This window comes from Mobula hypostoma, chromosome 4 (assembly GCF_963921235.1).
Source record: "Mobula hypostoma chromosome 4, sMobHyp1.1, whole genome shotgun sequence".
Lineage (NCBI taxonomy): Eukaryota > Metazoa > Chordata > Chondrichthyes > Myliobatiformes > Myliobatidae > Mobula > Mobula hypostoma.
Window position 1 is genome coordinate 17,992,967 of NC_086100.1, and position 24,999 is coordinate 18,017,965.

At 42.9% G+C, this 24,999-nt stretch overlaps 1 protein-coding gene across 4 annotated transcripts in view; it reads right to left on the reverse strand.

Moving 5' to 3' along the window:
- tsc22d2 (TSC22 domain family 2) overlaps positions 1 to 24,999 on the reverse strand; it is a 136,431-nt gene that overhangs the window by 4,235 nt on the left and 107,197 nt on the right. For 2 of the 4 annotated variants that reach the window (XM_063045359.1, XM_063045360.1), the window contains one exon: positions 21,814 to 23,480. The exons of the other annotated variants lie outside the window; for them this stretch is intronic. In XM_063045359.1, coding sequence (XP_062901429.1) covers positions 23,205 to 23,480 — 276 coding nt within the window. In that variant the 3' untranslated portion in view covers positions 21,814 to 23,204. Of the gene's footprint in view, positions 1 to 21,813; positions 23,481 to 24,999 lie in introns of those variants that run through there. 4 annotated transcript variants of the gene reach the window in all.

The following is a 24,999-nucleotide window of genomic DNA, read 5'->3' on the forward strand; positions in this document are numbered from 1 at the left end:
ATCTCTTCAAACTCCTAATAAAGTACAGCGGCTGTCGTGCCTTCTTTATAACTGCATTGATATGTTGGGACCAGGTTATATCCTCAGAGATCTTGACACCCAGGAACTTGAAGCTGCTCACTCTCTCCACTTCTGATCCCTCTGTGAGGATTGGTATGTGTTCCTTCGTCTTACCCTTCCTGAAGTCCACAATCAGCTCTTTCGTGTTACTAATGTTGAGTGCCAGGTTGTTGCTGTGACACCACTCCACTAGGTGGCATATCTCACTCCTGTACGCCCTCTCATCACCACCTGAGATTCTACCAAGAATGGTTGTATCATCAGCAAATTTATAGATGGTATTTGAGCTATGCCTAGCCACACAGTTGTGTATATACAGAGTAGAGCAGTGGGCTAAACACACTCCCCTGAGGTGCGCCAGTGTTGATCATCAGGGAGGAGGATATGTTATCACCAATCCGCACAGATTGTGGTCTCCTGGTTAGGAAGTTGAGGATCCAATTGCAGAGGACCAGGTTCTGCAACTTCTCAATCAGGATTGTGGGAATGATGGTATTAAATACTGAGCTATAGTCAATGAACAGCATCCTGAAGTAAGTGTTTGTGTTGTCTAGGTGGTCTAAAGCTGTGTGCAGAGCCATTGAGATTGTGTCTGCCGTTGACCTATTGTGGTGATAGGCAAATTGCAATGGGTCCAAGTCCTTGCTGAGGCAGGAGTTCAGTCTAGTCATGACCAACCTCTCAAAGCATTTCATCACTGTTGATTTGAGTGCTACTGGGCGATGGTCAGAGGGAGAAAGCAAGAGAATGAGGTTGGGAGGGATAAATAAATTAGCCATGATGGAATAGTAGAGTAGACCTGATGGGCCGAATGGCCTAATTCTGTTCCTAGGTCTTATGGTCTTCACATGTTGCTTTGAGAAAGTCGTCTTACCAGTGATCTCAAATATTGCATTTTATTTTGAACAGTTGTGGTTGAGATCCTTGTTCGTTTCTGAAGGAAATTTTGTGTTAGTGTTGACTATGTTCAAAAATGGCATTTCATATTAGACTGAACTCAAAATGTTTTCCCTTATACGGAGTGACTAGGTGCAGAGTGGAAGGAAATCATCTTGTATTCTGCTTCACTCCCAATGGAATGAATATTGAATTTTCTGATTTCAGGTAACCCACTCTCCCTGTGCTCTTCTCCAACACATATCTGTCCATCTAGTTTACTTCTCCCTTTATTCAACTCTGTCTCCCCCCCCCCTTTCCATTTAGTTCCATCTATCACCAGTTTCTTACTGTTTTACACTGGTAACATTTCCTGTTCCCCCTCAGTCCTACAGAAAACATCAACCTGTATCCTTTTTGTTTCCACAGATGCTGAATTTTTCCATCATCTGTTTTTATTTTTATAAACCTCACGATTCAAGTTTATTTATCACAGGTACATATGCAGGTGCATTAACAACCAACACACCTGAGTGTGCGCTGGGGCAGCCTGCAAGTATTGCCATGCATTCTGGCGTCAACATAGCATGTCTAGAACGCTCTGCAGAACAACACAGAACACAACAGCAAAACAAACCCTTTTCCTCCCTCCCATACAAACACAGTCCTGTAACCCAAAGACAATCCATATTCTTCTGCCTCCAGTAGACTCAGATTCAGACACAGGGCAGTCGACCACCCCAGTGGACTCACAGAATCGCTGACCCAGGGCTAAGTGGGCTTTGACTTCCAATTCAATCCTCAACCTGAAGATCATTTGCTTCATTCCAGAAAGTGCAGACAACTTGAAGGCTGTGTAGGGAAGGAACACCATCTGCTACCATTGGATGCTTCAGGACAGGATCCTAAGTAACAGCATCTCCAAACACTTCATGGGTGAATTGTTGAGGAAATACAAGAAATGACACAATGAATACGAGGACTTGTTTGGAGCCTTTGATTAATAAACTATACTTATTTGGCAATATAATTTAGTGCCCCATGATCATCGAATTCACTGACTGTTACTTTATGTTCTGTGAGAAGTTGGGTAGAAGAGACTCAAGAAAATCTGTAGATGCTGTAATTCTAAAGCAACGCACACAAAATGCTGGAGGAACTCAGCAGACCAGGTTGCATCCATGGAAAAGAGTAAACAGTTGACGTTTCAGACAGAGAACCTTCATCAGGACCTGATGAAGTGTCTCGGCCTGAAATGTCGACTGTTTACCCTTTTCCATAGATGCTGCCTGGCCTGCTGAGTTCCTCCAGGATATTTTCCACTGTGCATTTATAGAAGTTTGGCGTGTGATCTAAAACGTTGACAAATCTACACATTAGCTTCATGGGTGAATTGAAGCCACTGTTGTGCTTTGTGATGCCACTTACATACTGGTCCCAGGACAGATCACCTATACAAGACTAAGGCGTTTATTTACTGACTCTCTCTGCCTCCGATCCCCAAGTGCCTCACCAATTGCTAAGCTGACCCCGTGACATGCAACAGGAAGCAAGAATCCATGGGTCAGGCTTCATTTGTCAGTCTCTTCTCCTTGATCAACAGCAGATAGAGAGAGTTCCCTTCCCTATCCATTTGGTTCTCCTAAATATTATTGGCTCATCTTTCAAATCCATTTTGGTTTTTCCTTTAAAAACTTGGGAGCAGAGGCGGGAGGTTGGTGGTGGGCTGACCATCTTTCAGTTGTCAGTTGAGATCGTTGGGCATTTCTAATTGTTTTCCAATTTGTGTCTTTTCTTTGGAGCTGAATGGATACTGAGGCTCTAATTTGCATCAGAACCTCTTCATTAACCGCCGTGTGCTTTTGGACCATTGTTGCCGCCTGAGCTGAAGGTGGGTTTCACACTGCTGCAGCCTCACAGTCCCAGAGACCCGGATTCAGTCCCAATCTTCAGTGTGGTCCGTGCGGTGTTTACATGTTCTTCTTGTGACCCGGATTCAGTCCCAATCTTCAGTGTGGTCCGTGCGGTGTTTACATGTTCTTCTTGTGACCCGGATTCAGTCCCAATCTTCAGTGTGGTCTGTGCGGTGTTTTTCCACTGAGGTCATGGATTAAGGGTGAAAGGTGAAATGTTTAAGGGAAACATCTTCATTCGGAGGGTGTTGAGAGTGTCTGCTGCCCGAGGAAGTGGTGGATGCAGCTTCAATTTCAACATTTGATAGAACAATTTGGATAGGTAGATGCATGGGAAGGGTATGGAGGGCTATGGTCTGGCTACAGGTCAATGGGACTAGGGAGGTTATTAGTGACATGGGCTGGAGAGCCTGTTTCTGTGCTGTAGTGTTCTATGAGTCCATGTCTCTAAAACCCAGCTTTCTGAATTACAGATGGGTCTCATTTGTTGTTTTGCAACAGGACTACAATGCAAACGTACTGTGTCCATCCACTCAAGACTCTGCTAGTTATCCCACCAATGTGATGGAAACTGCTGTCCAACCCCCACACCAAACCACGCAGCAAAGAGATGACTTTAATCCTTTTATTGCTATAGGGCTGCCATTTGGAGGGGTGAACCCTCAGCCAGGTTCCTGATACATCATTTGCAGAGGTGGCATCACCAGCCATCCCACCTCTCCAGGAAGTTTGGGAGTCTCCTGCATATTGATAGAGGCTCTCTGACGCCTGGAAATTATATACAATATCCCGGAAATCGACTTTTTTTGAGAGGGAGAGCGAGAGTGAGCATCCAGACTGGTCTCTCTTCGTGCTAAGTAGGCCTATCAGTTTTCTCTGTGGGCGGGCTTTACAGTCGGCCTCAAAAATAATGACAGTGTTGCTCGCTGTCGGCCTCAAAAATAATGACAGTGTTGCTCGCTGCACTGTTTGCAACAGTGACTTTTCTATTGCCCATGGTGGGCTAAAATGTAAAAGACATGTTGAGGTGAGTTTAACAGGTGTCATTCATTCATTAGCATAGCTAACATTATTTAAACTAGCTGGCTAGCTGCTAAGGAGCTACTCTATTGATGTCCTACGTGATGAGGCCAAACTCCCTGCAGACTTGCTTAAAGTTGTAATAGAATAAACATGATAATATAAGTACATATTTTAATGTCACATTTGCTGCATATACCCAACTTGGTTTACAGATTAGACAAAATCACTAAACAAAGTATTACATACACCCTTGGAGATCGACTGGGGGGGAGATATGGGGTTGCGGGGGGCGGGGGGCGGGGGTGCTGAAATGAGTTTTTGCTGGGTGGGATGTCTGCATCACCATCTAGTGGCCAAAGTCTTCAACGATCAACGTCACTGCACCACAGTCACGGGTATGAGAATCTGCTTCAAGTAAAATAGAGGTCAAAACAAAAAGGATGCCAAAAATATGAAACAGGAAGTTTGGGTTATACAATGGAACGTGTACAGGTATGTCCACGGGCAGGCAAAGCACATGCGGGTGTTGCAAAGAATCATACATTCCAATATAACAGTGACTGCACATCAGAAATATTTCTTAGGTGATTAACACTTTGGAATGACACAGGGAAGTCATTATATACAATATAACCTTCTTGTTGAGATAAATTTATATTATTTAATTTCAGATGACTTCAATGTATAATTAGCATTATTTCTTACGCCTCCTTTCAATTATTTTAGGGCTCCCTCTGCTGGCTCTGCTCCGCTCTCACATTGCCTGTGTGTTTCTCAAGCCACCGCCTGCCCAGATACGTAACTCTGACTCACTCAGCCAGGTCAGATGCTGAGAAGCGGGGTAAAGGAAGTGGAACGGCGAAATATTATCAGATGTTAGAAAAATCGATATTCATGCCATCAGACTGGAGGCTACCCAAATGGAATGAAGGGTTGCTGCTCCATCCTGAAGAGTAGTCTCATCATGGCAGTAGAGGAGGCCCTGGACCAGTATGTGGGGATGGGAATGGGCAATGGAATTAAAATGGCTGGCCACCAGGATATCCCGCTTGTTGCAGACAGCAAAGGTGCTCCATGCAGCCGTCTCCCAACCTACGCTGGGTCTCACCGCTGCAGAGGAGGCTTCATCAGAATCACCAGTAGATGACCCCGACGGACTTGTAGGTGAAGTGTTGCCTCATCTAGAAGCACCGTTTGGGGCCCCGAATGGTGGTGAGGGAGGAGGCAATTGGGCGGGGGTAGCACTTCTTCAGCTTGCAGGGGTAAGTGTCGGGAGGAAGATTAGTGGGAAGGGACAAACAGACAAGGGAATCACAGAGGGAGCGATTGCTGCAGAAAGTGGAGGGGGAAAAATTATACAGGAGTGTTGGGTGGTAGGATCTCGCTGAAGATGCCGTTAACTTGTGGAGAATGCGCTACTTGATGTCCAGGCTCGTGGGGTGGTAGTTAAGGAGAAAGGGAACTCCATCCCTGCAAAGGCAATGGGAAGATGGGGTGAAGGCCAATGTCCAGGAAATGGAAGAGATGTAGGTGAGTGCAGTTATTAATTGTGGAGGAAGGGAAACACCTTCCTTTGAAGAAGGAGGGCATCTCTGATGTTCTGGAAAGGAAAGCCTCATTCTGAGAACAGATGCAGTGGAGACAAAGGAAATGAGAAAAGGCAATGACATTTTACGTGACAGGATGGGAGGAAGCATAGTCAAGATATCTGGGAGTCAGTAGGTTTATAATAGGCAACTTGTCCCTAGAGATTGTAAAAGGGGACAGAGGCGTTATTTATTTAGGATTTAATGCATTTAAGAACAACTGGGTGTTTATTATAAATTTAACATGGCAGCATGTTATGCCGTGACATGTATGCAATCTTTCCACAGGGCTGGCGTTGTTAATATCATGTGCAGCTCTATTCACCACATTACAGGAAAGATTGTGGAGGCTAGGGGTTTACCAGGATGCTGCCTGGATTAGAGAGTACTGTATTAGCTTAAAGGAGGTCAACTTGGATCATGTTCCCTGGAGCATCAGAGGCTGGAGAAGCAACCTGATCAAAGTTATGTATTATGGGGGGTATAGTTGAGTTTTTTACCCCCAGGGTTGGATATAAGATATAGGAGCCGAATTAGGCCATTCGATCCATTGAGTCTGCTCTACCATTCCATCATGGCTGCTTTATTATCCCATTCAACCCCATTCTCCTGCCTTCTCTCTAACCTTTTATGCTCCGACTAACAGTGAACCTATCAAGCTCTGCTTTAAATATACCCAATGACTTGGCCTCCACAATCATCTGTGGCAATAAATTCCACAGATTTACCGCCCTATGACTAAATAAATTCCTTCTCTTATCTGTTCTTAAGAGACGTCCTTATATTCTGAGGCTGTGCCCTCTGGTCCTAGACTCCACCACAATAGGAAGCATCCTCTCCACATCCACTCTATCTAGGCCTTTCAATATTTGATAGGTTTCTATGATCCCCACCACCCTCCCACCCCAGATTCTTCCAGCGAGTACAGGCCCAGAGCCATAAAACGCCCCTCATACATCAACCTTTTAATTCCCTGGCCCATTCCTGTAAATCTCCTTTGGACCATTTCCAAGACCAGCACATTCTTTCATAGATAAGGGGCCCAAAACTGGCTCACAATACTCAAAGTGCAGTCTGACTAATGCCTTATAAAGCCTCAGCATTACATCCTTGCCTTTACATTCTAGTCCTCTAGAGGGTATCTCTTTAAGAGGGGAAAAGTTGAAAGATTTACAGGCATTCTTATTTTAAAGATACATTGAGCGGCAGGTGCCCGGAACATGCTACCGAGAGAGGTAGTAGAAACAGGTACAACAGCAATGCTTAAGAGGAATTTAGAGACATGTGACCGTGCCAGAATTAGAGGGAGACTGGCCATCTGCAGGCAAATCGGATTAGTATCATGGTCAGCACAGACACAGTGGGCCAAAGAGCCTGTAACAATGTAACACCACAACGATGGAGAAGGTACTTTGACATTAACAAGAAAATGTTACAATAGAGGACTGCTGGAAGCACAGATCGACTGCCTTTGAAAGAATATTTCAGATGAAATGCTTGGACATCTACAAGGAAGAAAGTTCAGAGAAGGACTGACCATAGTCACATCAATAAAACAATTAAAATGAATAGCAATGGCTAGCTGTTAAGATTTCTCCGTCAGCTTTTCTTAACAACTCCACGAGAAGAGCAAAGGCAGAGGCCAGTGAAAAACAAGGGACCAATGAGAGTACCAGATGAAGAGAGTGAAAGTATTTACTTCAGCAGGTACAATGCAAGAAGAAAAGCAAAAAAAGGTGAACATATATAATCAAGGCTGGCTCTGTTATAGGAGTCAAACTGGGCACACTGGAGGCTATGGTAGAACGAAGGGGGGGAGGGAACGTCGACTCAGACTGTGAGAGGCCTGCGTTGGGCATTTTCATGCCTTACAAGACGCAGATTGGAAGTCTGTGTGGGGCTCCACTCCTCGCACAGACTAGAGCAATGTGTGATTAAGTGCCTTGCTCAAGGGCACAAACACGCTGCCACAGCTGAGGCTCGAACTAGCGACCTTGAGGTAACTAGACGAACGCCTTAACCACTTGGTCACGTGCCCAACACAACAAAGGACCCAATGGTAAATCCTGGCAATTTTGGACATGCTTCTCACCCTCTGCATGCCACCTTGGCTGAACAGAGTACTTTTAGTAACAGACTAAATCAACTGCACTGCTCCAAAGAGTGCTACATGAAGTTATTCTTACCCTAATGGCCCTATACTGAGTCAACCTCTAGCTGGGGAAGTGATGAGTCCCTCCTTTTAGACTGTTTGAGGTAACTTATTGTTTATTCTTTCTTACTTCTCTTCTAATATTTGTATATCTGTGTACTTGTAATGCTACTATTACACTGTAATTTCCTTTGGGATCAATAAAGTATCTTATCTGTCTTTAGTCCAGCAAGTCCCACTGGCTCTGTGTACAAAATATTTGTATTCAGACAGGTTTGGGCATCTCTATGTATAATTCATAGGGATAACATGAAGGTTACTATGGAAGATAAGTACTGGCCCTTAAAGCAAGGAACAGGCATATAAAGGAGCTCTACACCAACATTTGGCCAGGATAGACCCACAGTAACGCAAATGACTTCTGGGTCCTTAATCACAGGGAACATAATCAGGATGGCATAATGAGGATTCACAAGAACGATTCTCTAGATTGAGCTTGACTAAAATGGAAAAAACAGTAATTTATATATATATATATTTTTTTAAGAGGAATTAATCAAATAAAAATCATAATAAGGGGTCAACAGGGCGGCTGCTTTTCCCAACTGGAAAGCTGGAGTCGGGGAGCATAATCTCAGGATTAAAAGACAATCACTCAATTTAAATGGTTGTACAATTATTCTAGAATTATTTCCCTTGAAAGGTTTGGAACACTCAGATAATGCCTTGGTCTTTCTATGCCCCATTGTATGACGGGATGGTCAGATCTAATCTCCTGAAGTAGTGATACATACCTTCTGCATCCATTTCGTGTAACTATTCATATTAGACACGAGGACAAACTATTTTCTATTGGAAGTCATAACTGCAAGCAATTCCAGACAGAATCATTTGTTAGGTGGATTAAAAGGTTTGGAAAATGGTTCAGTGATTGCAAAAGTCCAGAAAAAGGTCTTTGAAGAATAAATTCAAGTTTAATGGAGAGAGTCTGACATATACATTGGGGACTTCGGGACAACATAAACACAAGAAATTCTGCAGATACTGGAAATCGAGAGCAACGCATACAAAATGTTGGAAGATCCAGCAGGTCAGGCAGCACGTATCAAGGGGAATAAAAAGTCAGCGTAGTGAGCTGAGAACCTTCATCAGGATATCAATGCATATTAATGTAGAATGAATCAGGAGGGGCATATTAACATAGAACTGAATCAGAAGGGGTTAGAAATGAAAAACAGAGCAGATATGAAGCAACACAAATTTACAAAACAGAAGCGGGATTCTTTTTGATGATGGCCTGGTCTTACTGTATTTTGACACAAAGCAGCTACTTGCTCAGTGTCAATTCACAGGTCATAACCTTTTGACATCTCTGGGTCCCAACTACTTTCAAAATAAAGTATTTTAACCACTGGTTAAGAGTCATGTATCTAATTAAAAGGCCTCTTCCCTCTTTTACAAAATAACCTTAAGACTGCTGAGAAAAAAAATCAGGCTAAAAGTAGAAGCAAAGGAAAAAAAAACAAATAAGAAGTCTTAATTGAAAACCAGGAAGCAGGAGACAGCAGGAAATCAATCAGCTGCTTTGGCTTTGAATTCCAAAAAGCACAAGCATCGATAACAGCCCTTGTATTCGGAAGAGTTCAGCAAAACATGTTTAATCTAAACAATATCCGGAGTAAACACCATTAAATCTGGAGGGGATGTAACTGTTTTAAAGTTATAACTGCAAGTTTTGATTGCTGTGCTGTGAGAAAGGGTTAATTAATAATCTGAAAATTAAGGGACCTTCAGACAGTGATCACAACGGGGCCATATGGGTATGTCCCATCACCCAGGGCATGCCCTCTTCTCATTGTTGACGTCAGGAAGGAGGTACAGAAGCCTGAAGGCACAGGAACAGCTTCTTCCCCTCTACCATCCGATTCCTAAATGGACATTGAACCCATGAACACTATTCTTGATGAAGATGTCATTGAAACTTTATAAATCAGAGCATTGAGTATAGGAGTTGCGATGTAATGTTAAATACAAGGCATTGGTAAGGCCAAATTTGGAGTATTGTGTACATTTCTGGTCACCGAATTATAGGAAAGATGTCAACAAAATAGAGAGAGTACAGAGAAGATTTACTAGAATGTTACCTGGATTTCAGCACCTAAGTTACAGAGAAAGGTTGAACAAGTTGGGTCTTTATTCTTTGGAACGTAGATGGTTGAGGGGGGACTTAATAGAGGTATTTAAAATTATGAGGGGGGTAGATAGAGTTGACGTGGATAGACTTTTTCCATTGAGAGTAGGGGAGATTCAAACAAGAGGACATGAGTGAGAGTTAGGGGGCAAAAGTTTAGGGGTAACATGAGGGGGAACTTCTTTACTCAGAATGGTAGCTGTGTGGAACGAGCTTCCAGCAGAAGTGGTAGAGGCAGGTTCGATATTGTCATTTAAAGTAAAATTAGATAGGTATATGGACAGGAAAGGAATGGAGGGTTATGGGCTGAGTGCAGGTCGGTGGGACTAGGTAAGAGTAAGCATTCGGCATGGACTAGGAGGGCCGTGATGGCCTGTTTCCGTGCTGTAATAGTTATATGGTTATATGGAAGCGTCGGTTATACAGTAATTGATACCTGTACCCAGCTGTAAGCCTGCGAAGAATTTATTTGACTATCTACTTTTTAAAATTTGTTTTGCATTACTTATTTCACTATTTAATATACACATATTTACTGTAATTGTTTATTTTGATATTTATTATGTTTTGCATTGAACTGCTGCTGCAATGGTTACAAATTCCATGACAAATGCTGGTGATATTAAACCTGATTCTGATTCTAAAAAGCTGTTAAATCACCTGGAGGAACTCAGCAGGTTGAGCAGTATCGGTAGAAGGAATAGTCAGTGTTTCAGCTATTCAATCTGAAACCGGGCCTTGGAGCAAAAGAAAGAAATTATAAAGCAATGAGCCACATACACTGGCTATAGAAAATTGAAAAACTATTTTAGAAAAACTATTTTCTAAATAGGAAAACAGATTATTATCTGAATGGTGGCCGATTAGGAAAAGGGGAGGTGCAACGAGACCTGGGTGTCATTATACACCAGTCATTGAAAGTGGGCATGCAGGTACAGCAGGCGGTGAAAAAGGCGAATGATATGCTGGCATTTATAGCGAGAGGATTCGAGTACAGGAGCAGGGAGGTACTACTGCAGTTGTACAAGGCCTTAGTGAGACCACACCTGGAGTATTGTGTGCAGTTTTGGTCCCCTAATCTGAGGAAAGACATCCTTGCCATAGATGGAGTACAAAGAAGGTTCACCAGATTGATTCCTGGGATGGCAGGACTTTCATATGAAGAAAGTCTGGATGAACTAGGCTTGTACTCGTTGGAATTTAGAAGATTGAGGGGGGATCTGATTGAAACGTATAAAATCCTAAAGGGATTGGACAGGCTAGATGCAGGAAGATTGTTCCCGATGTTGGGGAAGTCCAGAACGAGGGGTCACAGTTTGAGGATAAGGGGGAAGCCTTTTAGGACTGAGATTAGGAAAAACTTCTTCACACAGAGAGTGAATCTGTGGAATTCTCTGCCACAGGAAACAGTTGAGGCCAGTTCATTGGCTATATTTAAGAGGGAGTTAGATATGGCCCTTGTGGCTACGGGGATCAGGGGGTATGGAGGGAAGGCTGGTGCAGGGTTCTGAGTTGGATGATCAGCCATGATCATAATAAATGGCGGTGCAGGCTCAAAGGGCCGAATGGCCTACTCCTGCACCTACTTTCTATGTTTCTATATATTAAGGTTGACAGTAAACAAGCAAAGAGCAACTGAATTACAAAGATATATTCCTTACAGTCAATAGAAACAAGTCATCCAGCTACAGTTAGCAAGACTGAAGACAGTACAAGATGAAAGGATTCTCTATGTCACCAAAATAAACAATGAGCCAGAGGCAAACACGAGGAAATCTGCTGATGCCTGTCGAAGGGTCTCGGCCTGAAACGTCGACTGTACCTCTTCCAATAGATGCTGCCTGACCTGCTGCGTTCCACCAGCATTTTGAATGACCCAGATAATGGCAGATAATGGCTGTCCTTTGTCCTAAGATCCCACAGACCGGATGGCTGCATACATCACCTCAATATTCAGATAAGGAAACTACAGGGCACGACAGACCTGTAATCAGACTTGAAATGCAGAAAATGCTGGAGTCTGTAGCAAGGTGATGGTAGAGATAGGGCACAGTCCACATGGTAACATAGCGGTTAGAGTAATGCTATCACAGCACCAGTGACCCAGGTTCAGTTCCCAGCGCTGTCTGTAAGCAGCTTGTACATTCTCCCTGTGATTCCTCCGGGTGATCTAGTTCCCTCCTACATTCCAAAGATGTACAGGTCAGCAGGCTAATGGGGTACATGGGTATAACTGGGCAGTGGGGGGGGGGGTGCAGTGTTCACTGGGCCGGAAGAGCCTGTTACTGTGTCTCTGAATAAACATCCTCAGTACAGGAGGCATGATTTGCGACTGCTGCATGGGGGATATAGAATTTAAACTAGAGTTCCAGGGGGGTAGGAACCAGAGCACCAGAACAGGTAGTGGAGTGATTGTGAACAAATATGTTGTTCAGCCTACATACAAAGTCAGGATTCAAAAGGTCAAGCCCAGTGGGACTTATGCTCTCAGCTGCATATATTTCAATGCAAATGGTATTGACGGGAAGACTGATGGGCGTAGGGCATGGATCAGCCCATGGAATTATGACACTGTAGCCCTTAGTGAGACTTGATTGTAGGAGGAACAGGACAGGAGGTCAGTTGTTTTAGATGTGATCGAGCAGGAAGATGCCATTGCTAGTCTGGGAAGATGTCACGACAGTGCTCAGTCAGGGCAGACTGGAGAGCTCGTCTAGTGAAGCTTTATGGGTCGAACTGAGAAATAAGAAAAGTATGACCGTGTTAATGGGATTGTATTACAGGTCACCCAACAGTCCAAGGGATTTAAAGGAACAAATTTGTAGAGAGATTGCTGACTGTTGCAAGAAACGTAAGATTATAATGATAAGTGATTTTGCATTTCCACATATTGACTGGGACTCCCATACTGTAAAAGGTCTGAATGGGAAAGAGTTTGTCAAATACGTTCAGGAAAGTTTCCTTAGTCAGTACATAGAGGTCACAACTAGAGTGTGATACCAGATCTCCTATTAGGGAATGAGACAGGGCGGGTGACATGCTTGTGTAGAGGAATACTTTGCAAGTACCTGTAGTGATCATAATGCCATTAGTTTCAAGGCAATTATGGAAAAGGACAGGTCTGGTCCTCGGGTTAAGATTCTAAATTGCATTAAGACCGATCTTGATGCTATCAGAAATAATCAAAGTGTGGATTGGAAGTTTGTTTGCTGGCAAAGGTGTACTTGGCAAATGTGAGGCATTCAAAAGTGATACTTTTGAGAGTACAGAGTTTTTATGTTCCTGCTAGAATAAACAGCAAGAATAACAGGTTTGGGGAATCTTGGTTTTTGATAAAAAAACAGGAAGTGTACAGCAGGTAGGAACAAATGAGGTATCTGAGTATAATAAATGCTAGAGACACTTAAGAAGATGAGGAAGGCTAAAACGCGACTAGATTGGTGTGACAACCAAGGTGAAAAAGAATCCTAAGGGCTTCTACAGATATATTCAGAACAAAAGGATAACAAGGGACAAAATTGGTCCTCTAGAACAGTGGTCCCCAACCATCGGGCCGCAAAGATGTGCTACCGGGCTGCGAGGAAACGATATGAGTCAGCTGTACCTTTCCTCATTCCGTCACGCACTGTTGAACTTGAATCCCCCCCTCCACCCCGTCGGTCAGTCCGCAAGAGTATCGTCAATATTAAACCGGTCCGCAGTGCAGAAAAGGTTGGGGACCCCTGCTCTAGAAGATCAGAGTGGTTATCCATGTGTGGAGCTAAATGAGATGGGGGAGATCTTAAATGGATTTTTGCATCTGTATTTACTCGAGACAGACAGAGTCTATAGATGTGAGGCAATGCAGCAGTGAGGTCATGGACCCTATACAGATTGCAGAGGAGGAAGTGAGGTAAGTTAGGGTGGATAAATCCCCAGGGCCTGACAAGGTCTACCCTAGGAGCCTGTGGGAGGTTAGTGCAGAAATTGCAGGGGCCCTAGCAGAGATACTTAAAACATCTTTAGGCACGGGTGAGGTATGGAGGACTGGAGATAGCTACTGTTGTTCCGTTGTTTAAGAAAAGCCCTAAGAATAAGCCAGGAAATTATAGGCCGATGAGCCACGACTCCATCAGTAGCAGGTTAGTTATTCAAAGGTATTCTAAGGGACTAGATATATGAGTATTTGGCTGGACAGGGACGGATTAGGGATAGTCAACATGGCCTTGTGCACTGGAAGTCATGTCTAACCGATCTTAAGAGTTTTTCAAGGAAGTTACCAGGAAAGTTGATGAAGGCAAGGTGGAGAATGTAGTCTACATAGACTTTAGCAAGGCCTTTGACAAGGTCCTGCATGGGAGATGGTCAAGAATGTTCAGTTGCTAGGCAGTCAAGATGAGGTAGTGAACTGGATTAGACATTGGCTTTGTGGGAGAAGCCAGAGAGTGGTAGTAGAGGGCTGCCTCTCTGACTGGAGGCCTGTGAGTGGTGCTGTGCCACAGGGATTAGTGCTGGATTCATTTCAATGACGTGGATGATAATGTGGTTAACTGGATCTGCATATTTGGGGATGACACCCAGACTGGGGTGTAGTGGACAGCGAGGAAGGATTATCATGGCTTCCAGTGGGATCTGGATGGATCTGCTGGAAAAGTAGCAGATGGAATTTAATGCAGACAACCGTGAGGTGTTGCACTTTGGGAGAACCAACTGGGGTAGGTCTTACGCAGTATGTGGTAGAACACTGAGGAGTGTGGTAGAACAAAGGGATCTGGAGATAAGGCGAATGCAATGTTGGCATTCATTTCTAGAGGAATAGAGTATAGGAGCAGGGATGTGATGCTGAGGCTCTATAAGGCGCTGGTGAGACCTCACTTGGAGTACTGTGGGCAGTTTTGGTCTCCTTATTTAAGAAAGGATGTGCTGACGTTGGAGAGGGTACAGAGAAGATTGACTAGAATGATTCCGGGAATGAAAGGTTTAACATGAGGAACGTTTGTCCGCTCTTGGACTGTATTCCTTGGAGTTTAGAAGAATGAGGGGAGACCTCATAGTAACATTTCGAATGTTTAAAAGCACGGACAGAGTGGATGTGGCAAAGTTGTTTCCCATGATGGGGGAGTCTAGTACGAGAGGGCATGACTTAAGGATTGAAGGGCACCCATTCAGGACAGAGATGTGAAGAATTTTTTTAGTCAGAGGGTGGTGAATCTATGGAATTTGTTGCCATGGGCAGCAGTGGAGGCCAAGTCATTGGGTGTATTTAAGGCAGATATTGATAGGTATCTGAGTAGCCAGGGCAGCAAAGGTTATGGTGAGAAGGCGGGGGAGTGGGACTAAATGGGAGAATGGATTAGCTCATGATAAAATAGCGGAGCAGACTCAATGGGCTGAATGGCCAACTTCTGCTCCTTTGTCTCATGGTCTTATGGAAATATAGGTAGATAGGGTGTTATTGAAAGGTTTTGGCAAACTAGCCTTCATAAGTCAATGTATTTGGGTATGGAAGATAGGATGTTATATTGAAGTTGTATAAGATGTTAGTGAGGTCTAATTTGAAGTATTGTGTTCAGTTTTGATCATCTACCTACAGGAACAATGCAAACTATGAAAGAGTGCAGAGAAAATTTACAAGGATGTCGCTGGGACGTGGGGACCTGAGTTACAGGGAAAGGTCGAATAGGTACCGAGGAGCAGATTGGGAGGCAGATTTTGGAAAGGTGCAAAAATAACAGGGTTGTTATCATGGGTGACTTTAACTTCCCTAATATTGATTGGCACCTGATTAGTTCCAATGGTTTAGACGGGGCAGAGTTTATTAAGTGTGCCCAGGACAGATTCCTGTCACAGTAGGTTGACAGGCCGACCAGGGGGAATGCCATACTAGATCTAGTACTAGGTAACGAACCGGGTCAGGTCACAGATCTCTCAGTGGATGAGCATCTGGGGGACAGTGACCACCACTCCCTAGCCTTTAGCATTATCATGGAAAAGGATAGAATCAGAGGGGACAGGAAAATTTTTAATTGGGGAAGAGCAAATTATGAGGCTATAAGGCTAGAACTTGCGGGTGTCAATTGGGATGATGTTTTTGCAGGGAAATGTACTATGGACATGTGGTCGATGTTTAGGGATCTCTTGCAGGATGTTAGGAATAACTTTGTCCCGGTGAGGAAGATAAAGAATGGTACGGTGACAAGTGAGGTGGAAAATCTAGTCAGGCAGAAGAAAGCAGCATACATGAGGTTTAGGAAGCAAAGATCAGATGGGTCTATTGAGGAATATAGGGTAGCAAGAAAGGAGCTTAAGAAGGGGCTGAGAAGAGCAAGAAGGGGGCATGAGAAAGCCTTGGCGAGTAGGGTAAAGGAAAACCCCAAGGCATTCTTCAATTATGTGAAGAACTAAAGGATGACAGAAGTGAAGGTAGGACTGATTAGAGATAAAGGTGGGAAGATGTGCCTGGAGGCTGTGGAAGTGAGCGAGGTCCTCAATGAATACTTCTCTTCCATATTCACCAATGAGAGGGAACTTGATGATGGTGAGGATAATATGAGTGAGGTTGATGTTCTGGAGCATGTTGATATTAAGGGAGAGGAGGTGTTGGAGTTGTTAAAACACATTAGGACGGATAAGTCCCTGGAGCCTGACGGAATATTCCCCAGGCTGCTCCACAAGGCGAGGGAAGAGATTGCTGAGCCTCTGGCTAGGATCTTTATGTCCTCGTTGTCCACAGGAATGGTACCGGAGGATTGGAGGGAGGCAAATGTTGTCCCCTTGTTCAAAAAAGGTACTGGGGATAGTCTGGATAATTATAGACCAGTGAGCCTTCCCTCTGTGGTGGGAAAGCTGTTGGAAAAGATTCTTAGAGATACGATCTATGGGCATTTAGAGAATCATGGTTTGATCAGGGACAGTCAGCATGGCTTTGTGAAGGGCAGATCGTATCTAACAAGCCTGATAGAGTTCTTTGAGGAGGTGACCAGGCACATAGATGAGGGTAGTGTAGTGGATGTGATCTACACGGATTTTAGTAAGGCATTTGACAAGGTTCCACATGGTTGGCTTATTCAGAAAGTCAGAAGGCATGGGATCCAGGGAAGTTTGGCCAGGTGGATTCAGAATTGGCTTGCCTGCAGAAGGCAGAGGGTCGTGGTGGAGGGATTACATTCAGATTGGAGGGTTATGACTAGTGGTGTCCCACAAGGATCTGTTCTGGGACCTCTACTTTTCGTGATTTTTATTAATGACCTGGATGTGGGGGTAGAAGGGTGGGTTGGCAAATTTGCAGATGACACGAGGGTTGATGTTGTGGATAGTGTAGAGGATTGTCGAAGATTGCAGAGAGACATTGATAGGATGCAGAAGTGGGCTGAGAAGTGGCAGATGGAGTTCAACCCAGAGAAGTGTGAGGTGGTACACTTTGGAAGGACAAATTCCAAGGCAGAGTACAAAGTGACTGGCAGGATACTTGGTAGTACGGAGGAGCAGAGGGATCTGGGGGTACATGTCCACAGATCTCTGAAAGTTGCCTCACAGGTGGATAGGGTAGTTAAGAAAGCTTATGGGGTATTAGCCTTTGTTTGAGAGAGTTTGAGAGTTGCGAGGTAATGATACAGCTCTGTAAAACTCTGGTTAGGCCACACTTGGAGTATTGTGTCCAGTTCTGGTCGCCTCACTATAGGAAGGATGTGGAAGCATTGGAAAGGGTACAGAGGAGATTTACCAGGATGCTGCCTCGCTTAGAGAGTAAGCATTATGATCAGAGATTAAGGGAGTTAAGGCTTTACTCTCTGGAGAGGAGGATGAGAAGAGACATGATAGAGGTATACAAGATATTAAGAGGAATAGATAGAGTGGACAGCCAGCGCCTCTTCCCCAGGGCACCACTGCTCAATACAACAGGACATAGCTTTAAGGGAAGGGGTGGGAAGTTTCAGGGGGATACTAGAGGAAGGTTTTTTACTCAGAGAATGGTTGGTGCGTAGAATGCACTGCCTGAGTCAGTGGTGGAGGCAGATACACTAGTGAAATTTAAGAGACTACTAGACAGGTATATGGAGGAATTTAAGGTGGGGGGTTATATGGAAGGCAGGGTTTAAAGGTCGGCATAACATTGTGGGCTGAAGGGCCTGTACTGTACTATTCTATGTTCTATGTTAGGTCTTTATGTTCTAGGGAATAGAACTGAGCAGAGATTTGATAGAGGTATACAAAATTATGAGGGCTAGGGTAAATGCAAGCAGACCTTTCCCACTGAGATTGGGAGAGACTACAACTGGGGGTGATGGTTTAAGGGTGAAAGATGAGATGTTTAAGGGGAACATGAGGGAAGCCTTCACTCAAGAGGGTGGTGGGAGTGTGGAATGAGCTGCCAACACAAATAGTGGATGTGGGAGCAATTTCAAAATTTAAGAGGTAGGTACATGGATGGGAGGGGTTGCAGGTCAATAGGACTCTGCAGATTAATGGTTCGGCATGGACTAAATGGGCCAAAGGGCCTGTTTCTGTACTGTAGTGTTCTCCGACTCTAAATAAAACAAATAAGATGAAACAGAACCATAAAAAGTTTTGTCAAAATAGCTTAAGAACCAACTATGGGGAATCTTGTGATGTAGTTGAACTTTCAGAAGGCCTTCAATTAATGTGACGAACAAGTTCCTCAAACATAATTAGAGCACAAAGAATTGGGAATAACATATTGACACGAGGATTGGTTAATGGACAACAAGCAGTAGTCAGTGTAATTAGTGAGGTGCTGCAGAAGCCCCAGCTGTTTGCAATCAATAATGTTGACATGGGCAGCCGACCAACATAATACTTTCAAGTTCAGAATCAGAATCACGATTTAATATCACTGGCATATATCGTGACAATTGTTTTTTTCTGCACTAGTACAGTGCAATACATAAAAATGTATACATTACAATAATATATATTCACCACATGCACACACATATAATTAAACAAGTAATGATCATGGGGGTGGGGGGAGAGAAAAATTCGACGGCAGGGGGGAAGCAGTTCTGAAAATGATGTGTGCCTTCAGGGTGCTGTACTATCTCACTGATGGAAGCAATGAGAAACAGGCATGTCCTGGGTGATGGGGGCCCTTAATGATGGATGCTGCCTTTTGAAGACGTCTCCTTGATGCTGAGGAGGCTACTGCCCATGATGGATTTGGCTGAGGACAAGTTTGCTGATGAAACAAAGTGGGTGCTTAGTGCAAGTTCAGGATGCAGAGTGCCTTTGGGTAATATAGCTTGGCAAAATTATTGCAAGATAAATGGCATGTAATAGAGGAAATTGAAACACTAAATATATACACAGATCGCTTAACATTCAGAAACTGAGAAAGCAAATAAAAACAAAACTATTAAATCAGCAAAAATATCTTACAGAAATTATGGAAAGTCCTCATGAGACCACCTGAAGAACATAATGTTCAAATTTAGTTTGCTTCCCAAGAAAGGTTATGCTTGCAATTCAGGAAGTTTGATAAGTGTTCACCAAAAACTCTCTTGAAGATTAGAGATTCACAAGAATAATCCCAGGAATGAAAGACACAAGATAAGAACTGCTTAATCACTCTGGGCTTGTACTCAGTGTACATTAGGATAAGCGTGGATCTTGTAACCTACCGAGTACTGAAAGGTCCGGATAGTGTGGTCATGGAGAAAATGTTTCCATTAGTAGTTTGGTCTAGGATCCAAGGGCACAGCCTCAGAATAAAGGGATGTCCCTTGGAAACTGAGATGAAGGGAAGTTTCCTCAGCCAGAGGGTGGTGAATCTGTGGAATTTGTTGCCACAGAGGATAGTGGAAGCCAAGTCATTGTGTGTACTTAAGGCAGAGACTGATAGGTTCTTGATTGGTAAGCAGGTTAAGTGTGAAGGGGAGAAGGCAGGAGAATGGGGTTGAAGAAAAAAACGATCATGGCCTAGTTCTGTTCCATTATTTTTTAGTCTTTGTCACCCAGAGTGTACCTTAGAAATTTTCTACCCATTAGGGTGCGGAGGTTCACTTAGAAGCATCTTCAACTTAATTTGGTATGGTTCTGCATATTACAGAGCTCAAGAGATTATGGGGTGAAGATATTAGTCATGAATGGTGCAGGCACAAAAACAATTTCTTCTATTTCTAAGTATGATAAGCACTTACCCTGCAATATTTCCAGTACAGGTATCTGCTGGGAGATAGATGTACTGACCCTGGATGGATTGTTTCTCCTTCCTTCACCACCCCCCCACGTAAAACTTAATCAGAAGGACCGAACGTGGCTATGCTATAATTAGCCAAATGCAGGTGAACACAGAATGTTGCATCTAGTTACAATTCAGATAGCAGGAGATTCTGCAGACGTTTAAAGAAATAGAGTACGGAAAGAGATTGGTAAATTAATGACAAAAACACAATTAACCAGGAGATTATATAAAAGTGCGTGTTAGTGTGAGTTAAGGATGCAGAGAGGCTTTGGGGAATGTCTGGCTAAATTATTGTAAAGTGTCATGCAATATAAGGAAATTGAAAGGCAGATCACTTGTAGAATCTTTAAAAGAGCACAGCATCTATGAATGGTGAGGTGTTGGTATTCAGAAGGACTTTGATGCCATTTGTTTACAACTCACTTCACATTCAGAAATTGGGAAGGGAAATATATCCCACCCAGTAAAGGCCAGAGTATTAAGTTAACAAACGTATCTTACAGATATTATGTAGGGTCCTAATGAGAGCACCTGAAGAACATTATATTAACCAAATGCACAGGTAAACACAATGTTGGGTCTAGTTACAATTCAAATAACAGGAGTTTCAACAAAACATTTAAAGAGTCAGCAACACACACAAGATGCTGGAGAAACTCAGCAGGTCAGGCAGTATCTATGGCAATGAATAAACAGTCAACATTTCCGGCCAAGACCCTTCTTCAGGACTGAAAAGGAAGGTGGAAGATGCCAAAATAAAAGGTAGGAGGAGGGGGAAGGAGGATAACTAGAAGGTGATAAGTGAAGCCAGGTGGGTTGGAAAGATAAAGGGCTGGAGGGGAAGGAATCTGATAGGAGAGGAGAGTGGACTATGGAAGAAAGGAAGAAGGTGATAGGCAGGTAAGAAGTAAGAGGCAGAGTGAGGAATAGAAGAGCAGAGGGGGAGGGATTTTATTTTAAACCAGAGGGGATTTCAATATTCATACCACCAGGTTGGAGTCTGAGAGTGGCCTCATCTTGGCACAAGAGAGGCCATGGACCAATATGTCAGAATGGGAATGAAAATGTTTGGCCACCAGGAAGTTTGTGCTCGACGAAGCAGTCCCCCAATTTATAACAGGTTTCATCAATGTAGAGGATGCTGCACTGGATCTCGACAGAGTATATGTGCCCTACAGAGAGCCAGGCAAATTAATAACTAAAAACAAAACAATAGCAATCAACCAGGAGTCTTGTACCAGAGTTCACTACAAGGCTACAAGCAACCTCTCAGAAATGGCCCAAATTAGAAATTAGAAGTGGCGGGGGGGTGGAAATCAGGACAGTGGTACTGAGCAAATTGCTGAAGCTGAACCGAAAAATGCTGAGAATACTCAGAGGGTCAGGCAGCATCGGCGGAAAGAAAACCTGAGTTAATATTTTGATTGATAATCAGGAACTATGTGACAGAACTCACTTCCTCAGTTTATGGTGGAAGCAGAGTTTTGATTTCTTTTAAGGCGATGCATAGATTTTGATAAACATAGGGGTGCAAGATTACTACATTAAACAGTAATATTGAGGTGAGGTTACAGTGAGTTCAGACATGATCTTACTAAATATCAGACTTCAGGAGCTGGGTACCTAAATCTACATGTTCATATCCCTTTCCCACTTCACAGCCCAAAGACAGTTTACAAAAGCCCAAATACCACCTTGCAATCTCATTTTACAGGCAGTGAAATTCTAGTCGTCAATTTTGAAGTTAGACACAAGGAGAGATTTGATTTTTTTTTAAAAAACTACTGCAATTTTGTACATTTTAATTTAACCACTCAAGACAAATTGCACATCTGAATCGGCACGTTGCATTTATTAAATACAATAAAATCTGCAATGTAACAAAACTTTATGCATATGAAATTCAAAACACCATTTAAACAAAAGATGGCTCACTCCAATTTTTTTCTGACTAGCACTTTAACACTAGTTCGAATCCAACAGCTGTTTTTATAGTTTTCATTGGACATTGTTCACAGACTAAACTTGTTACAGTAAGAGTGCTCAGTAAAAACATGAGGTAAGAAACTGGTTTGACAAAGGGGTCATGCAGAACATGCTGAAGACTAAAAAGAAAATAAAGGATGCACATTATAGGTCAAGGAAAATAAAAATATAAACTAAAATACGTTCAGAATAGGCGTACAAAATAAATGAATTCAGACACGGCTTTGCTTCTTTGGTTACAAAGTAGGTTGAACAATTTCACAGCTTATTATTCCCCCCAAACATACTGAGGAAAGGAGAAAAAAAAATGTCGAACTATCATGGCAATTCCCCCCCTCCCTCCCGAGCTTCAGATAGAAAAATCAGCAACAGAAATGAGCACAGTTTATTTTTCCTTTATCAAAAAAAAAAGCCCAAATATCCTTTCAAGGTCTTAAGTCACAATGTCTGGTGCCTACTTGTACACATCTGCTATGGTCTTCCTTACAATACTTACACACTATACAAAATTTACATTCAAAACTTGGGATTCAACTATTACAGAAGAAAATCCCCACGGTAAAACTGCCATTAGTGTTAGAACTCAGGCCAGGATATTTTTTTTGAATTTTATTATTGCCTATATTTTTTTAAACTAATATATGCAATCCCAACTATCGCTTGCTTTTACCAGTAATCTTATTTTTTAATTTCAAACTTACAAAAAAAAGATTCTGTGACATTGTTCATTTACATATGAAAATAGCAGCCCTGTAATAAATAAAAACAAACAGTAAATGAAAATTCATGTATGCAAAAAGTTACTAGAACAGTGGCTCTTTTCGAACAGAGCTGCTAACAGGATCTTGATGTTAGACAGGAAAAGGCTCATAGCCTGCAGATTCCTATATGTTTTATATATATATATTTATTTATATATATAAAAACCTTGGTAAGCCAGAAAGATTAGGTACCCACTTGTCTGTAAACCTGGTGAAAATCAGCTTTCCTCCAAGAAGTTACAGATCCTTCAGCCACCTCTCACTGTGCAGTCACACGCTTGATGCCCACTGGGACATCACACGCAGAAAGCTCTTGCAGATGATTGTCTAATACTGAAAAGGCCAAGGAGCAAAAAACACATTGAAGCATGGCTATTTGCTGCATCAAGGTAGAGTGGTAAGAACACCAGTGGCACACGGAGACAGGATTTTTCTTTTGTTTTTTCTGAAGTATTTCCTATGCAGGCGAGCAGTTTTCATGCAGAAGGAACATTAGGTTGTGGAGGAGGCTGCGTCTGTTGTGTGCTTTGTTGAGGTTGTGCTCCTGCAGTCGGCTGCTGTGGTTGTGAAGTGCTACTGAGATTGGTCACCTGGGTTTGAAGCTGAGACAGCTGCTCATTGTTTGCTAGTGATTTTAATAGTGAATTCTCCCGTTCGAGTATGCAGTTCTTTTCAATCAGCTCTTTGATCTGCTCCTTTAAGACTTCCACTTCTTCTCTCACTGCATACATCAGATGGCTTTTCACCAAATCCTGTGATAAAAACATGTAATCAATAAACATACGTACAGTGAAACAGATTTCACGCTGATTTGAAATCCTTCTGCAAAACGGAAGTGGCCCAGTCTGCTATCAAGGTAAGGCGAAATCAAGGCAAAGTGAGGGCAATATTTTTTTTTGTTTTTACACAACTTGCATCAAGAAAATCAATATATTTAATTGAAAGAAAATAATTTTGTTGCCAAGATGGTTTTACGATGGACATCAATGATTACATCTCTCCCATAACCTCAGCTCCACAGACCCATGCAACTCCACTGCAGTAATCTGAGGGCATGATTTCAGGCTGACCTCTAGTCAGAAGTAAATGGAATTTTTGAAGCCTGAAAAGTATTTATAAATGTTTGGAGTTCCTCCCATATTGCACTATCCAGTCTCACTTCAGATAAGAAAGGCCTAGATGGTGTGGATGTGGAGAGGATGTTTCACATCCTGAGAGAGTCTAGCACCAGAGGGCACAGCCTCATAACAGAAGGACATCCATTTAGAACAGAGATGAGGAGGATTTTTTTAAAACCAGAGGGTGGTAAACCTGTGAATTTCATTGCCACAGCTGGCTGTGGAGACCAGGTATATTTAAAGTGGGGTGATGGTAAGGGTGATTAGTCACGGTGTCGAAGTTACAGGGAGAAAGCAGGGAAATGGGGTTGAGGGGGAAAATAAATCAGCCATGATCAAATGGTGAAACATATCTGATGGGCTGAACGGCTTGGTTCTGCTCCTATGTCAAAGGGTCTTATGGAAATATTTTGTATCTTTGATTAGAAGAAAATAGAATTATATTTCCTTGGTTTAGAGGGTTACCACAATTACACTTAGATATTCTCAAACTCACCCATTTTAAAGACACACTGTTTGAGATTAATTCTGCACTGAAGCAGTTCTTCATCCAGCACTTGTAATCATACAGTGGAGGAATTCTTACTAGTAAAGAAAACTCCCCTTGGTGGCAATATCCCAGTGAATGTATGGAGTTAAGTATCAAATATCACAAAAGCATGCAAAATGACCCACCTGGACAGCAGTACTGCTGAGTTATTAACTGCATTAATCTCAACATGACAAATTTATTCTTCAGTATCTGGGGTAATATTGGCAGGACCAGCATTCATAGCTTATCCCTAACTGCCCTGGAAAGGTGAACAACTTCTTTCAACCACTGCAGTTCCTTCTGGTGAAGGTACTCCCAGGGTATTGCTGGGGAAGAGAGGTCAAACTTTTAGAACTGAAAGATTGATGATATTTTCACAGCAGAGCAATGCACAACTTTGGAGGGGAACTTGCATGAGGTGGCATTCCCTTGTGTTTACAGCCTCTGTTCTTCTTGGTGGTTCAGGTCACAGGACTGAGCAGTGCTGTTAGAGAGAAGCCTGAACAAGTAATACAATGGGGCACAACGGCAGCCACACTGTAGCTGGAGGAGAGAATGAATGCTTGGAGTGGTTTATTGGATACCAATGTTGCAACTCTGTACGACATTGATTTCTTGGAG